At 36.8% G+C, this 17,772-nt stretch overlaps 2 protein-coding genes and 1 long non-coding RNA gene across 4 annotated transcripts; all 3 read right to left on the bottom strand.

The window, feature by feature from the left end:
* Window positions 1-4,996: 4,996 nt before the first annotated feature.
* LOC110854590 lies at window positions 4,997-5,946 on the bottom strand. Its single transcript, XM_022103049.2, has 4 exons — window positions 5,770-5,946; window positions 5,646-5,706; window positions 5,516-5,538; window positions 4,997-5,442 (listed from the first exon to the last, which is right to left on the bottom strand). The coding sequence occupies exons 1-4, from the start codon at window positions 5,840-5,842 to the stop codon at window positions 5,180-5,182; spliced, it is 420 nt and encodes a 139-aa protein (XP_021958741.1). The 5' UTR covers window positions 5,843-5,946; the 3' UTR covers window positions 4,997-5,179.
* A 1,845-nt stretch (window positions 5,947-7,791) lies between these two features.
* Window positions 7,792-8,694, bottom strand: LOC110854708. The gene is made up of 3 exons (XR_002548353.2): window positions 8,501-8,694; window positions 8,204-8,320; window positions 7,792-8,126 (listed from the first exon to the last, which is right to left on the bottom strand). It is a non-coding gene; the product is annotated as an uncharacterized LOC110854708 (long non-coding RNA).
* Window positions 8,695-13,752: 5,058 nt separating this feature from the next.
* Window positions 13,753-17,244, bottom strand: LOC110854640. Of its 2 annotated transcripts, none has more exons than XM_022103105.2 (5): window positions 17,113-17,244; window positions 16,599-16,697; window positions 14,564-14,839; window positions 14,255-14,347; window positions 13,753-14,178 (listed from the first exon to the last, which is right to left on the bottom strand). In XM_022103105.2, exons 2-5 carry the CDS (start codon window positions 16,663-16,665, stop codon window positions 13,895-13,897), a joined length of 720 nt encoding a protein of 239 aa, XP_021958797.1. In that variant the 5' UTR covers window positions 16,666-16,697; window positions 17,113-17,244; the 3' UTR covers window positions 13,753-13,894. The 2 variants fall into 2 exon arrangements, with proteins under 2 accessions (XP_021958797.1, XP_035711392.1); XM_035855499.1 differs by having other exon boundaries at window positions 16,599-16,671; window positions 17,113-17,236.
* Window positions 17,245-17,772: the final 528 nt, after the last annotated feature.

Here is a 17,772-nt window from a genome sequence, read left to right as displayed (position 1 = left end):
TTCAACGGAAAGTATTCCTAATGTGTTGCTTGACTTATTAATATGTATACTCGTTAGACAATCTTGGTGTAGCTTGATCAAGGTTCAATCCATAGTTTGATTTTTTAAAATTTTGGTATAAATGAAGTTTTCATTACAAAATTGTATACAAATAACATTATTGCTTTCAATCAGATTCAGGTTTTTCACCTTTAAAGTATAAATTAAAATCTCATCAGTCTTACACAAAAATTCAAGTCAAATTATTACTCATATTTTAGAGCAGGCAAATTATGGTTGAGAAACAATAATTTCTCCGCATTTTCGGGGCGTGAAAAGTATTTGAGACTGCCGTAGGCTTCTGTGGCTTCCGAAAAGACAAGCTCGTTATACACCCTAGCTGTTGTAAAATGGCAAATTTTGAAATGGATAAATAATAAATTGACGCTTTTGTTGGTAAATGGACTAATTTGCTGCTAACTTACTTTGTGAACTGATTTATGCCGAAAATTAAATAAAAACAGAACTACCCGTTACCCGTGCGGGTAGCTCTCGCTACCCGCAGATAACGGGTACCCGCAAGAATTGTGCGGGTATGCGGGTAACGGGTACCCGACCCGTTACCCGCGGCAACCCTAGCTGGCGTGAGGGTTGCCAATACTTTTTCCATTGACTGTACATACATGTGAATAATACATAAAGTATTCCATTTGTTGTATGTATATTCTTAAAAACAATGTTATCCTTTTGAAAATTAATTGCAATCTGAATTTAGTATTAAATAAACTATACTAAATCCAGAGTTGGTCTCAAGTTTGCATTGCCTTGTATTCAGAATACATAGTTCACTTAATGTTAAATTGCGACTGCACTTAATTTTCAAAAGGATAACATTATTTGCAAGAGTGTACCCGTAGCAAGAATAACTGGGACATATTTGTGTAATATGTCCTAGTCATGCTGGGCAAGTCTAACCAAAAGGTTGCTCCTCTCTAACACTTCTACAAGTAATACATAACTTTGAATAATCATGTTATTTCACAATGAGGCTCTCCGCCTTTTACGTCGGACTGTACAAGTCATGCAACGAAATACGTTACACCTCGCATTCTGTTTTGAATGGAATAAAGATGGCAATTTCGGGCGGGGACGAATCATTCCCCTCTCGCGGGGACGCCACTATAGAACATTTCAGCTTTTTGTTCTTACTATAATCACCATGATTGAGCCATTCCTTGCCTGGCGTTGCTACGTCCTCGTCAAGACGACGAATCTCGATAACATGGAGAATTTGGTATTGGTGTGTTTCACCTTCGCTGCAACATTCTGGTACTGGATTGCGGTGCCGTTCCTTTACATGCTGGGGTGCAAGGAAGGTGTGGCTGAGGTGGCGGGAATATTTGAAGCAATTCTGAAAATGGAACGGGATTTGCAATATGGTATGATTTTCTACTGTGTGATAGATTGCGAAGTTATGGCTTTAACACTATGATAAATTACGCTAGTGTTAAATTTAGTGTTGTATGGGTAATTTAGGATAAAAATCTTGATTTTCAATCTCGGTAAAAGTCAAAAAGTTTGTGTCGAAAATCAATCGCCTATCTTACCTTATTAAAGCAATTTGTGCAGTCCTTTGTAACAATGTATGTAAAATTCGTAAATTTTGCCAACTTTCACATACTCTTATTCCCGTTTCCATGGGAAATTAGCCAACATATTATCTATCGTAAACTTACTCAGATGATGGCCGTTTCTTTCTTGTGTAAAAGTTTATAATATAATTTACAAAACTTCTAGATTTTGCAAGTTAGTAAGTTGTAAAACCAATGACTGCCTGAATATCCGCATAGTGTATTTATGCATGTATGTACATGTTTCAGGTACAATTCTCCAGAATAGCGGGATCAAAGCTGGCCCTCGGGTAATCTCAGCAACCGCCTCAATCCGCAGTTCACTCCGGTTAATCGCATTCTCCTTCGAATATCTCGTTCCAACCGTTTGTATCGGCATATCCCTGCCAACCTATAATCCACTCTACGTTGGAATATTATCAACCCTTAACCTTACCGATGACAACTTTCCTCTGCTTATCAAGATCACCCTGTGCATAATATGTTTCCTTACAGCAAACATAATAATTGCCGTCTACCAAGTAATCCTATACCTGAATGCATACGGAATTTCTGCCCTCTACTTATGGACGTTGTACATCTCTCCGTCAGATGGTGTGCTTAAGGGGACCCTTAGCTTCGCATCGAGCTTCAAAATATATAAAAGTTTGCGCGTAATGACCTTAATTTTGGGAGAATCTGCCCGTCGACAAGTGTCAACTTGTTTGCATCACTTCTACGCTGTTGCATTCTGTACGATTTCCTTGTATTACACGATACTTCAGTTCACCTCGGAAACAAAGGTGTCGCTTCTAGTCGTCTCACTTTGCCTCAATTTAATCCTGGTGGGATTTATAAATGAATTGTTTGCAATCTGCTTTATGGCGAAGTCTTCGACAGCATCTAAAGGATTTGTCAGAGAAATGGTAGAGATTCATGGTAGGAATCCATATAGGAGGAGAGTTTTGAAAGCAATTCTGCCAAACTCAATCAATTTGGAATTCGTAAATTCCGTAAAAACGATGCAGAATGGGATTGAGATGGATTATTTTCTTAACTTTTTGGGAAGGATTACTGACAATACTATTAATTTATTGTTGGCACGGGAATAGGAAAGAGACGAATTTCAGTAATTTTAAAAATTATAATAATTTATTTAGTCTGCAGTAAGTCTAATTGGCCACCTGTATAGCTAAAGTGCTGCCCGTATGGGTTCCTCAAATGTAGAACGGAGTCGAGATATGAATGGCTACATACATTCGTCTCTATAAACGAATTCAAATTTTTGAAAAATAATACAACCACTTTCTCATGCATAGAATCGTGTCCGTAGTGGCGAATTTATACGCGTGAACTTCAACTATTTGTGCAGTACGTCTGCATCAATCATCACAAGGATACACAAATGCCTGGATTTTTGGTATTTCCTTTAATCGGTGTGAATGCTGAGATAAATAACGGCCTTGATTTTACGCTCGTGTCCGGCATCAACATCACGTAGCAAAGGGCACTTCATGGATTGAAGAACAAGGTCATAGGGTTTGAAGGGCACAGGTTGCTACGAAGGTGGGTGATGGGTAGTTCCCTACCTAAGTTAAAGTTTAGCTCGAACTGCATCGATTGTAGAACGCCTTTGGTTATTCAGAATTTTTGTATTAAATAATCATACCGTCCCCTCGACGTAAACGAAGTCGAGTCATTTATCTCGTTAAGATATGGATCAGTGATTTATATAAGCCATATTCATATAGGTAAATATATAGGATACTAATAATAGGCCATTGTGTTATAATAGATTGCCTTGCCGGGGCTCGATATTAAGAATTTGGATAAAATACTTAATTAATTGTTGGAAATCCTGCTATATAGTGAAAATATGAGGCTTCACACAAATAAAAAATGTTTCGATCTTTGTATTTTTTACTTTGAACAAAGTCACCAGTATTTTACTCGACGCTTGAACTCCAATATTACACAAATTACGAAGATTAGCCCCAACTCCCAGTTTTATATACATAGTCTCAACTTAAAAAGTGATAGTAGAGTAGACGACCATATTAGGTTAGTTTTAAGGAATTTCAAATTTATTCTTATTCCATTGAAAAGCCAGTTAAATTTCAAGCAGAAAACATGTCTTAAACTTGAAAATATATTCCTCCTGTGACCATGAAAAATTGGTCACGAAAGAGAAAGCTCCATCAAAAATACGCACGAAATTAATTGACAAAGTGTATCATTCCCGGGTCAGAAATTTTTTTGTGACCCACACACTTATATGGGGCTCAGACCAGATCTTTTCCTCAATTTTAGTCAATATTTGGTGGTGAAGTTGTCTGCGGTTCGAAAATTCCAACGTTAAACCTAAAGTGCAAATGAAGTCAGAAATATGGATTTTAATCCAGTTTTTCACCAATTTCGCTGTAAATGCTACTGTGGACACCTTCACAAAGGTCGGTGGTTTTTCACCCAATATGGACTAGTTGAGGGGGTGTTCATTCTTCACCAGGACATTTATGAAATATTTTTTTAAACTATCTCCTCTACTTAATCAAGGAAATTGGGCTGTTTTTGCTCAATTCTGCCGATTCCCACCAAAACCATGAATGGAGCCTGATAAGATAACATTTTGACCTCTATTTTGTAATCAGCTAACGCTTAGACTATTTGACATAAAACGGGTTAGTTTTTTTTGGTTTTTTCACCGTACCATTTGGGGAGAGAGGTCGATTTTTTACCCTAGCTTAGGCCTTGGAAATCTGTAGCATGTGGCGCCTTCTAATCTAAAAGACCTTCATCTTAGAGTCACTTTTCAGTGCTAATCTGATCTCTAAAGTTGGAAGGTCATTTGTGTGGCTAAAATCTCCGGCATCAGATAGAGATTTTGTGCTATTCTGGTATTTACAGCTTCGGACATCACTGTAGTCTTTCTTGACCTTGGACCACCGAAACCTTTATACCAAAGATAGACACTGTCTCTAGGATTACTTTAATAGTTTTGGCAACCAGATCGTAGTTGTACTTGGACTGCTACACTACGTCAAACATCGTGCATTTTTTTCTCGTGCAAAAAGTGAAAAATTATTGCCGCGCGCGTGTAGCTACGCTTCTCTAACTTTTGACCTAGTGACGCCAAGTAAAAGCGGTCAGCACCAATGATAGGCACTGACTGTATGCACAAACCGCAATTGACCTTTTAATTTTATGTTGACCGGTTCAAAAATTACGCTCTACTATCACTTCTTATGGTAAGACTATGTACTTAAAAAATTAAAGGCAACATGAAAAATTTTTCAAAATATTTGCACATAAATACAGAAATATTTACTTATATAACGTAGTTACTTATCGGTGAAGTTATTGTATAAGTAAACTGGAAATATTATACTTCGTGCACCCCGACAAAGTAATTGAAATGTCAATTTGTACTAATTTTATTATTTATCCCGGATATTTTTTACATGTATTGTGATAGAATAAAGTGCATACAACTGAATTCATATTACAGACTGTAATTAACAGTAAAAACTTTTTCTTTCGAATTTCTGACAATTCACGATCAAAATAATTTAAAGAATTTTTTATAAAGAAACTTAGTCGATACATACTTGCACGCTGAAGCAGCACTCGACAAGACCTGTGCATTCATTGCTCACCTCAACTCTTACTGGTATGCAGTTACCGGAAAGTATATCATTGGGGGTTATTGTGAACCTAACAGTGTATTGGACACCTGGTTGGACTGAAGAGTTCTCCAGGACAGTGTCAATGATAGATACTGGAAAACCGAGGTAGGTGGCGGTGACCTTAAGGCGGAGTGCACAAGCAGCAGTGCTGGCTACCATATCTCCTTCGCCTTTATGTAGAAAAAATACAAAATGTTAACAAAGGCCATTTACAAAGTATTATTTGTATGCATAATTTCTTACAGGGATAAGGGCTACCGGGTGTCCTGGTTAACGTAATAATGAAATTATGTAATTATAATTATCATAATTAAATATCCTGATTATCATAATTGTAATAACTAGTAGTAGCTAATGTAATGTAATTAGTTACATGTTGGCAATGGCTCCTTCGCAATTTTGAATTCGAATTTCCCTGAACGTTCCCACGCCACCTACAAGTTGAATGCATTTTAGTGAAATTATGATATGTGAAACTATATTTTTAACAAACTCACCGCATCGAGTATGGCTAACGACTCCAGCGGAGGCAGCAGCAATGCACAAGCCAAGGATAATGAAGACTTGCATTTTCAGTATTGGGTTTGTCAAGTTTCTGCAAATTGTGAGTTAGTTGGAAGGTTTAAAGTAGCAGATGAATAAGAAATCACTCCGTCGGTCTTTTATAGCTCTCCAGAAATCATAGTTATCATCGTCAATATGCTACATGGATGTATAGCTTGATCATGAGCTCACCATTCTGTCGGTAATCCAAAGGAAAGATAGTCCCAATAAAAGTAAACCAATTCACTCGAAACGGACTGAGCGAAATCAGCATACAATTTACTGCCCTTCACATTCAAACTGAAATCTTTATAGCTTTGTACCGTCATCATTCCACGAAAAGTAAATAAATATTACGGAATCTGTAAATGTGCGCAATAATTTACAACTTTATTTATGTTAAATAAAATGTTTATAAAATCCAGCACTTGAATTGTTTGACGCATTTAAATGTTTACTTTACATTTCGTAATCAATATTGAGAGCCGTCGGATTAGACTGATTAAAGCTTGACGCAATTTCAGACGAACTCTATTGTTGAACTTCGTACCTGAACTAAAGCGAAAAAGCATAATCGGAAGGTTTAAAACAGAAATTTGTATTATTTTTATCGCCTGATACGTAAACACATACACTCAAAACAAAACGGTGTCAATATATGACTTAACCGCCTTGGTTACAATTGTGATTCCGAGTAGTAATGCATTTTTTCCGTCCGGTCATAACATTATAACCGGATATACTACCGGTATCAAAATCATCATAACTCGGATTCAACATTTTAACCAAGGCGGTTAAGTCATATATTGACACCGGCGGTGTTGATTTGACAAATTTTTGTTTTGAGTGTACATTCATACATACATACACACATGTAGATACATATGTATTTAAGATTAATGAGACCTGCACAATGCCTTTCGTAATTTTTTAGGAACTCCTCAATTTCACCAATTTGCTGGTTATGGTGATTTTACATACACTCTAAACAAAATCGTCAGCAAAATCTTCTCCGCGAGCAGTTTTCTAACGACGGGTGATAATTCGTTTGCTCGTGGAGACAAACTTGTTTTATCTCCCACATGGTAAGATTTTGTATCTCGTTAGACATAGCTATCTGAATTGAACCTGGAAACCATGTGCTTTTATTACCACTTTACCAGTCGGTGATGAAATTTTACCTAACATTGACAATATGCGGCGATAAATTCTCCGCATGGAAATATTTTATTACAAATTTTTAGTGTGCATGATCTCGTTATGGAAACTGCTTATAATTCGGAATAAAAATTTACATCATTTATGTAATTATGATATTCAACGTAAATTAATTATATTCTTCCCAAATACTAATTATAAAACAGATCAATAAATAAAAAAAACAAGAACTAATAATTATCAAGTATCTAAATATGTATCTATGGATGTATTTAATGCTAACTTTACGTGTCTTAAATAGACTGACATTCAAGGTTAAAGACACTGAGGCAAGAAACTTATAGAATTGGTGGACCAATATTCTATTCCTAAAAATTAACAAAACACAAGGATTAAGAAAACACAATGTGACAGTGAATAAAGGTTCCTGGAAAAGTTAGGCATGAATCAACATCATAAAAAACAGATGCATTTTAAGGGCACCATTTTTTAACTAAAACAGCAAAAATTATGGGAATTTACATAAAGTGGACTTTTTATTTACAATTTTTCAAACCGTATGTACCTGTATTGGTTTACGTTCTCCAAACCCACTAATCCAAGAAACATGCGTGCATGCATACCAAACTCGAACATCGTTTTATTCGCCTTTTCTCAATAGCTCCAAGAGGGCGTTATTTACTTATCTAAGCTCTAAGCGGGTCAATTTAAACTTTGAATGCATTCCGTTAACTGCCCAATTTGCCCATAAATTGCCTCAGAAAAAAGCTGCAACTCTAGTAAATAAAATGAAAATGAAAAAATAAAATAAAACGAAATTTCAAGAAATAATTCAAGCACACCATGCCGTGTTTTATTTCGCATGAATCTTCACACAATTTTGTAATAAAAAAACATCAATATTACTTTCTAAACTCAATATGTATTTGTGTAACCAAATCATACCGCAGATCAATACCACATTAACATTGACATACATGCAAATTTTCGTTAATGGAGACCTTGCAGCCTTTAGGATATTCCAGGCAAGCGTCGTCAAACTCACGACTGGGTGGATTCTCGCAATGAGCATATTTCGAAGGGCCCGAATCCAAGCATTCGACACCGTCGTCATCACCATTTTTACAGGCGGCTATCATCGACGGGCAGAAAGCTGTTAGAAATCGTCGCATTATAAATTTATGTATCAATAAGTCGCATTTATTCTAAATTGTGTCGTAAATTTGCCACCTTTTGCACTAATATCGTCCAAATTGATCCCTTCTGGTAACCCTGCACCCTGCGCGATAGTCATCCCTGTCAGGACGAGAATAAAAACGAATGCGATCTTCATGGTGGATGAATTTTCTAGGTAAAAAAATGGTATCAAAATTTTAAATTTACACTTTCGTACCTAGTATGTAAATAAATTGCGTAATAATGTGGTTTTAAAATTGTAACATTGGCCACTACCCGTTAAAAGATTTGTCTCAAAACTTGCAAATTGATAAGCTACTAAATATCTTGGTATTATAAAGCGAAACTTACCAGATTCTAACTTGCGATAGACCAGTTAAATGATGATTGGGGCTGAACAAGGGGGATCTTGTTAAATAAGAAGATATTTTGTAGGGCTTGATTTTAATTAATGGCTTAAAAATATTAAAGAAAGAGACCACAAATTTTATGTGTTGTTCGAAGAAGAGTTTAGACGGGAATAAATTACCTTACGGAGAGGAAGTATGAAACGAGAGCAAAGGCGAAAAGGTGAAGGCCAGGCTGCCTCATTGTTCTCCTGAGGAAACCCACTGGTTACATAGAAAGTATGTGAACTATATCTACGCTGTACAATTTTTACGAACCTTGACCTTGTTTTTCTTCTTTACCTACATAGCGTACAACAAGTCAGCCTTTTTACTACATTTTTGCCCTTTTCAATGCCTTTTTGACCCATTTCATCAATATTATACTCGACGTCTTGGAGGACACATTTATACACCTATGTATATACAGGGTGGTTTAAATGTTAGGTTACAATGGAAAATTTTTCAATGGGAAAAATTCGCAAATCTCCATTAGTTACGGATTCGGGATTAAAATTTTTATTAATTGTTATCAAAACTTATGGAACAGTGATGACAACATTCTTAAAATATTGAATTTCAGAGGCAAAATTTCGGTAACTACATAATTGAGATTTGTGAATTTTTCCCATTGAAAAATTGTCCATTGTAAACTGACATTTAAACCACCCTGTATGTATAATACATTAACCGATGTATCCGTGGAAGCTACATATGAGGATAAAATTCCTTAGCAATGCTAAAAAATTCCTCAGCAATTAAGACAAATTCCTTACCAAGGTTAAATGAATACCCTCACTAAATTCTGAAATGTATAAAATCTACGCAACATTGTATTATTTCTTTAAGGGAAAAAGCTGAACCCTTCTTAATAATCTGGACAAAAGAAGTATAAAGTTGTTATTGAAGTTTTACAGAACCTTTTTTGCCTGACACCTGCTGCGTTCTTTATCCATGCATTTTGCTAATGTGTAAGAATATTCTTCTTTAGATACAGAACAAAGCCGGTGTCAGGTCATAAAGGTTCTGTACGTACCTACTACTGCCATAAGTTTTGACCACTAAACAAATTAATGTAGCGGACTCAGTTTAGTGAATTTTAAAAAACGAACGATATCATGAGAAAGCCTATTAAATTCCCTACAAAATATACCGGGCACTTTCCAAAATTTCCTCCTTTCGAAGCTACAATAGCCCAAAGTCTAGATATCCACATCTCACTCGCGGTACGCACTCATTCCAAGGAATATTAGTCTCATTTCTAAGCGACAGATTTTTTCTCGGATTCCAAACTTGTGTGGTGTTTAGCACATGTATCTAGCTTCAGTTTGGACCACATATCGTATTCCAGAAGGTTGAGGTTCGGCGACAGTGCATTTTATTCTTGATCCGAAATGGAGTAAGAAATTTTGGAATTTTACCCCATTTTTACTATTTTGGCCTTATCAGCAGGTCCTGAGCCCTGCTCGAATACTTAGCAGCTATTTTTTAATAGAGTGTGGTCCAGTGGTTCTTCCATTCGCTCGATAACTTCAAAAAATACTTTTTGACAAGAAATTTCACCCCCAGAGGAAGACAATTCACTTTTTTGACCAAATCCAATCTACGCCGAATAAAAAAATCACAGAATCTGGATGGTGGGTCCGACTAATATTTTAAAAAATTTTATGAATAATATGGACTGGTGGGGTGTGGACAAAGTGCTTTTGCTAATTTTATATGACCTCTATTGTGAAAGTTTACTTATCTTTGAAAAATACCTATTTCCATTTTTCAAGCCCGTACCGCATGATCAGTGCGCGGCTTTCAAGGGTCCTATTTTTACTTGGCGTGAAGTTAGCAAGTGTTTCTTTTCACATCTTAAAAACATAAGTCCAAGGTCGAGTTTAGGGGCCTGGGACGTAGTTTTACTTGGACCGTTCATTTGTAGGGACATTTTTCTTAGGATCCGGCGTGAATTCAGCCGAGTTCAGGTTTTGTGCGCCTTCGTGATTTTTTGTGACCTTTTTGACCGTTCCCTTCAACTCGGTTTTCGGTTATCAACACTGCCAATGTTAGTGGATCATTTTATGGTATGGTCGACCATCTTGCAATTAGTTCCGATTTTTAATGATCTATTGAAAAATGCCGAATTTTTATGTTTGCAAAAATGTTTCTGAAAAATTGCAACACGTCGATTTGTCCGATCTGTCATTTTAGCACCTTGTATCACAAAAAATTTCGGAAGATGGTTTCTGATAGACAATTGCATGGGGAATTCAATAAAAAATAGTACAACTGGCTAACGTAACTGCTACTGATGTTTTTTGCGCGCGGAATGCTTGAGACAGAATATATGGCAGTAGTAGGTACATACATAAATCGTCAATATGCAGCAACGTTATAACTTTTTTTGTCCAGATTATGTACATACTCGGCAAGGTTCATGCTTTGTACTAAAAGCCCTAAAGAAATAATACAAGGTTGCATAGATTTTACACATTCTGTATAAATTTCCAGTGCCGTATCTACATACATATTTACATGTTGATTTGAGGTGTGCGAAATTACTGTGCAAATCTAACAATGGAGGTTTCCCAACGTATGCTCACAGATTTGGACGAAACTAGTACCAATCGATCACAAACATAATTAGTATGAAATATGCAAATGAAACTATCTACCAATGCTCAAGTTTTGCGGAGATATTTGCATAAAAAGAGGAGAAAACGCACCCCCATGGCTAGCAAATTTTTCATTTTCCGAATTTACTGCACAATTTTCCCGCTTTGGGTGCAAATATCTCCGTAAAACTTGCGCATTGGCAGATAGTTTCATTTGCATATTTCATACTAATTGTATTTGTGATCGATTGACACCGGTTTAGTCCAAATCTGTGCATACGTTGGGAGACCTCTATTGTAAGTTTGCCCAACATCACTCTATTCTTCGTATCGTACATTTGTCTCAAATTTCCAAACATATGCTTCTTACTGAGCAACAAAGCGATGTAGACACAAGTTGGGACAGTTTTGTTGACATGCTTGACAACAAATACTTATTATATGTATGAGGCCTGTGCATATTGAAACTAATATTCTAACTGTCTCACCTACATATTTTTATGATAGGTAATTCATTTCATTTCGTGTGTGTTTTAGTACAACCGCCTTTATAAAATACAGACTGTTTTTAAAGGTTGAAAACTGATTTGTGCATGTGCATATGCAGAATTTATGTATATGCATTAAGGAACTAACAATGGAGGTCTCCCAACGTATGCTCTCAGATTTTGAACAAACTAGCGTCAATCGATCACAAATATAATTAGTATGAAATTTGCAAATGTCACTATCTGCCAATGCTCAGGTTCTGCGGAGATATTTGCATCCAAAGTGGGAAAAATGCGCATTAAATTTAGAAAATAAAAAATTTGCCAGCCTTGTGGGTGCGTTTTCTCCTTTTTTATGCAAATATCTCCGCCAAACCTGCGTATTGGCAGATAGTGCCATTTGCAAATTTCATACTAAAAATATTTGTGATCGATTGACGCTAGTTTGATCCAAATCTGTGAGCATACGTTGGGAGACCTCCATTGTAAGTACCGTATATACTCTATTTATAGACGGGGCTAAAATTCAAAAGTGCGGGTCACGCACCCAACTATAATTAGAGACCGGCAAACAACATAATATGGACAAACAACATATCACATCAGTAGGTTATGCTAATATGAAATAGACAAAAATACTGCAAAACACACCCACTAGGGGGTGGTTTCTAAATTTAGTTGTCCGATAGGGATCTCCAGCTCAATCTGAGGAAGATGATATGTCAAAAACAATGCTCTGACAAATGGAACCTTTTTCAAGCTACACCGGGATTTCCTAACGAGTTATATCAAAAAACCAAGCCCAAAATTAGAAATCGCATTGCGCTTATCATTCCGTTAAATGGTCCCATTGCAGAAAAATATACATAGTCCGACCATAAGTTCCCGTGAATGCATTTCCAGTGATAAATCGCAAAGTATTAGAGCTATCTGATAGAAATTTTTGTGGATGAACAAGGTATTAATCTTGTTTAGAAATCATAACTTCTTTTTCACAATTTCCTCCACGGGCTTGTACACAAGAGATAAGTCATGGCGGAAACTGCTCGATCGCGGCACGCACGGATTTCGAGGGAAAAGCGCCCAGATCTTTAGTAAGTGTGACCTCAGTCCTTCCACACTTGGGTGAGATTTAGAGCGTACTTGCACCTATAATTTTGACCACCAGTCATAATTTAGGGGATTAAGGTCTGCAAATGCTGAGCGCCGTTCTATGGATAAAAAAAGGTCATGAAAATTCGTCTAAAGCCAGTTTTGGACAATTTTGCACCTTGCGCAGGAGCAGAGTCTTGTTGAAAGGTCCAATGTTGATTTTCGGAGGGTCCAGGGTTCAGATTATTAACGTTTAGCTCTAGGACACTTTGAAAATAATTCTTGGCTCCAACTTTTACCCTTTGCGGTAAAAAACAGAGATTTGGTTTTTCCGGCCAACTTGCTCCCATTCACACCTCGGTGGTGACTTCGTATTGACTTCGGCATACTTAAACGGATGTCAGACTTTCGTAGAACAAATATCTGGCCGTTTTTTCTATTAAATTTCGCCAACGGTGAAAAGTCTGAAATACTTTTGGCACGACAATTGGCGCGTACCACAATCGAGTAGTGGGCGTCACGAGTTATGTCTGGTCTAAAAGCCCTTGGACGAAATCTTGAGAAAGAAGTTATGATTTCTAAACAATATTAACACCTTCTTAATCCATAAAAATTTCGAACAGATAGCTCTAATACTTTGGGATTTATCAACGGAAAGGCATTCACGAGAACTTATGACCCCACTATGTAAAGAGTCAAAGGACCCGCCTGTGCCTTGGTTTTCGCCCCGTGGTGGAAAAAGGGAGAGAAAATTAACTCGAAAATTGAATTTTGCCACAAATAATTTTCTTCAAAGGAGCCATTCAACAGAATTATAAGCGCTATATGTATGTATGATTCCTAATTTGTGGCTTAATTTTTTGATATAACTCGTTAGTCAATCCCGGTGTATCTTAAGAAAAGGTTCCATTGTGAGTAAAATCTAAATCCCAACACGAATTTTTCACTACTGGTCACATAAACCCCACTTACAGAAAAAATGTGGCCAATAATATTGATAAAAAATAATCAATATTCGAAATGTTGTCAAAACGTAACTACTTGCATTTTGTTTTATTTGTAAATCTCATTTAGTGGATAATTGGACAAAAGGATAAGAACACTTGTAAGGAAGTCGGGCATAATTCAATGGATTAAATTATTAAAATTCCATGCATTGTTTCTCTTAAAAGTCAATCACTTGTTATTATTCATATTTTCCGACATATAATTGAAGAACAAACTTATAAGTTCAATAATAGGGAAGGCCGAAGTAGATGCCAATGTTGTCCAATCATTCAGAGAAAGACAAGCCGGCTCAGCATCTGCATCTTGCGATTGTTCATTTACAGCTGTGGAAAACATTTGTGTAAATCTAGCAAAAATTCCGCTGCTACTTAGGCCTTCCAACCAGCTCGTCGCCGTACTCAGAAACGATTGTCCATACGAAGAGTTGATGAAATTCATTATGTGTGGCCAAACTAGATATGTAAATTCATATAAAATTAAGTTTCTCAAATTAATATGCAAGGTGCAAACATTTATTTTGTCATTTACTGTACGAAACTCCATCCCAGACAAGTGTTCTCAGCAACCAAACCAGCCCAAGGATTAAAATCATCACCAAAACTTTCAAGTAGATTGGAAGTTCTATATTCAGGAAATTCAGAATTAGCCATGCACACTTAAAAATAATGTCAAAATGTCCATCGACGCAAATTCTGTGTAAACTATGCTAAATCTAGCGTGAACTTTAATCTTTCTCATGTTAACGTCTCTCTAGATTTAGTACATATTTACTCATCGAAAGTTTAATACGATTCTTAAGAGTGCATTTACATGCAGATTTGGTTTATTTCTACATACCACTGAATTTCTGGAAAAGCACGGGAATCCCCACAATTTCGGCAGCGTTTTCTATTTGAATCGCCAACCACCCGCCAAGACCTCTAAACTGGTCGGCACACTGGGTTAAAGCATTCTGGAACCGTGCAACGTTGGTGGCTTGATCGTTGTCCAGATTAATATTGACCGCCGCTCGAGACGAAGTTGCCATGGCAGCGGCGGATTGCGTCCCCATGGATGACGCTCCTTGAGCATTTTGTGCAGCTGTGGCAGTTTCTTGATGTTCTTTTGTTTCCACTGGAAGTGGATGCACAATTTTAAATTTAAATTTACTATTAATTACTGTAATCTAAATAACTTCGAGACAAATTGCCACCCGCGTAGGTACTGCATATAGATAGTGCTCGAGTTTTGGGCAATGAGTACAGAGAGGTTTTACCACCGTGTAGTAGGATATATTGAAAACTAATCTACCAAACACACGTGACGTTGTTACTTATTTTCATGCAGAAAACCTTGTTAAGATTATAAAAATGGTAAATTCTTTAAATAACGACATCTCGTCAGTCTTTGAGTCTTTCACATATTTGCCTTTGGTGATAAAACGTATATATGCTTAGGGGCCGATCATAAATTGTGTAACGCGGACAGTGTGGGGAGGAAGGTTTAAGGCTACAGAAAAATCGTGTCAATGTGACACATGTTAACCACTTCGCCCCTATAACGACTATGTGGCGTTTTTGACCATTACGCCGAGTACGACCATGTGGCGTAAGTTCCCTTGGCACCGGAATACGACGATGTGTCGTATTGACCCTTGACAACGGATACGACTATGTGGCGTATTTTCCGTTCACACCGGCATACGACTATGTGTCGTATCCAGAAAAAAAAATTAGGTCATTGCCTCTCCAAGCAAAGCAAAGCAAGAGTTATGAGTCAACAACCCGCCCTTTAGGCGGGAAGATAAATTGTCTCTTAGGAAATAACATTAGAAAGGGATGCAAAATAAATTTATAGCCAAGTGGCTATATCTAGCCAACACGCCGAGTTGTGAAAACTGTTTTTGCAAGGAAATTTCGACACAGATTTAATTCAACAACGCTTTACGATAAGATTAGAGAAACTGTTTTGCTCGCATGTAGCACAAACGGCGTTTTGGGCGAGAAAACTAAAAGTTTGATGAATTGCATCATTGCATGGATTTAATTATATACCACAAATAATCTTGCCGGTAGGGTAAACTACGTCAAAATTAATGATTACGTATCGGGTAAATCGGGCCGCTGAAATATCTTTTGGGCGGGAAAATTAAAAATTGAGAGATTTCCAGGAATTAGTAGAATTTAGTTTTCCCGCTTAAAATTGATTTCTATTCACCAGATGCGCCATAGTCTATTTTCAAGCAATTTCCTCTCACGTGATAATTATTCATTGTCATTGCTGTCTATTTAAAGTCATTGTAAGGATTTTTGGTTTTCCCGCCCAAAATCGGCTCCTAAGGCGCTTTAGGCGCTATAATCAATATTTGCGAGTTTACGTACTATTATGCAAGTATTACTCCATGTTTGTCTAACTTTTCATGCAATTACAATCATTTTTAAAATTCGGCGTGTTGGCTATTTTCGGCTATAAACATGGGTGGTTCGCCACAACTCAAAAATGCAAATTACAACTCAAAATTCCTTCTTGAAAGGTTATTCACATCAATTTTCATAAAAAAGTGTCCAGAATAATTCCGGTGGGAACACCATTTTTTAATTTATGGCCCAGGAATTAACGTCATGCAGTAGATAAAAATTTCGGGGTCAAGGGAGGTAAAAATTCGCGGTTACTAGGGGTGAAAGGTATGAAAAAACTCGTCTCCTAGGGTTGAAGTGGTTAAAGATTATGACAGCGGGTGTACAAAATCCCAATTTTTTCGATACATAATTTATGAATGGCCTCTTAATCGTTGCCAAACAGTAGAGCACATTAATACCCACGTAGGTAATGATTTCAGTCTGAATTTGTTTGTGGTGAAATATGAATATTATTTTGTTTTGTAAATATTTACTTTGTGTCGCAGTCGAAGCCCCGGCCTTCTCAACGTTCTTCCTTGTATCCTGCTGTTCCCCGTTCATTTTTTTCTAAAATTGATGAAAAACTTGCAAATCTATCGATAAAAAAACCAAATCAATCATGCACCGAATTTTAAACCGAGTCCTAATGACACAAATTAAAGAATGGGTCTCTGCATATAACGTTGCACCACAATTTAGGACGTAGTCAACCAACACAATGTTATATAACTTCTGCATTCATACAATTCTCTAGAAACGTTTACAGAAGAATTATACTTTATCAGTATGCCACTCTAAAACCAGGCTCCAGTTTGTGCAGTGTTGAGCTATCTTTTATAGTTGGAAGGATGGGAAAAGGTATGAGAAGCTTAGCCGGTTTAGTTTTACATTCGCTTAAAAGACAAATAAGTACATGTGGGACCGTGCAAAAAGAATGTGATCGATTTTAAAGGGGTAGGGGTTCAATCTGTCCCATTTTAATTATATCAGTTAGTATTTATTTCAGACCTAGGGGCATGGGTCAAAATTCTCCGATAATCGATCACACACGTAATGTACGACCTCGTTATTTAACTTTCTAAGATTGCACTGGACAGTGTGGGAAGAAGCTTGTGAGGGAGCACAGAATAAACTGGTTACATACGTCCTTGGTTGTTGTGACTATGTAGAGAGGAATGAATATTTCTGTGAAGGTATGTATAATGGATGGACCTTTTTTGGTTGAAAGATATGTAGGTATCCGTACTTATGTACAAATGTGCACAGTAAACTTGTCCATGTCTTTGTTAAACATATGAAAGGTTCGTATATTAAACAGTTGTATACGTTTCGTGTAAATATTTCTGTACAGTATGTTAAAAAACTGGTGATGCAACATGAACCCCGTTAATCTTGGGAAGAGTGAAAGATACAAATTTGAAATTTTCCAGGTAGAATTGAAATTTTTACTTGTTGGGGTTCGAATTGGAAGATATTTCGCATATGTCAAAGGTCACAGTTTATTTACCTGGAAACCCGGCGACCAGCTACACTTGTACTTTCCTTGGCATCATATAATGCAGCAAAATTTAAAAATTTCATTTTTCAAATTTTTGTGTGTAACGAAATCGTCAGGTCAAAATGCTCAAAATGAGTCGAGCATTTTAGCAAAACAAACAAAAGGCTCGT

Source organism: Folsomia candida, unplaced genomic scaffold (genome assembly GCF_002217175.1).
Source record: "Folsomia candida strain VU population unplaced genomic scaffold, ASM221717v1 Fcan01_Sc010, whole genome shotgun sequence".
NCBI lineage: Eukaryota > Metazoa > Arthropoda > Collembola > Entomobryomorpha > Isotomidae > Folsomia > Folsomia candida.
This window is presented reverse-complemented; position numbering and strand designations above follow the sequence as displayed.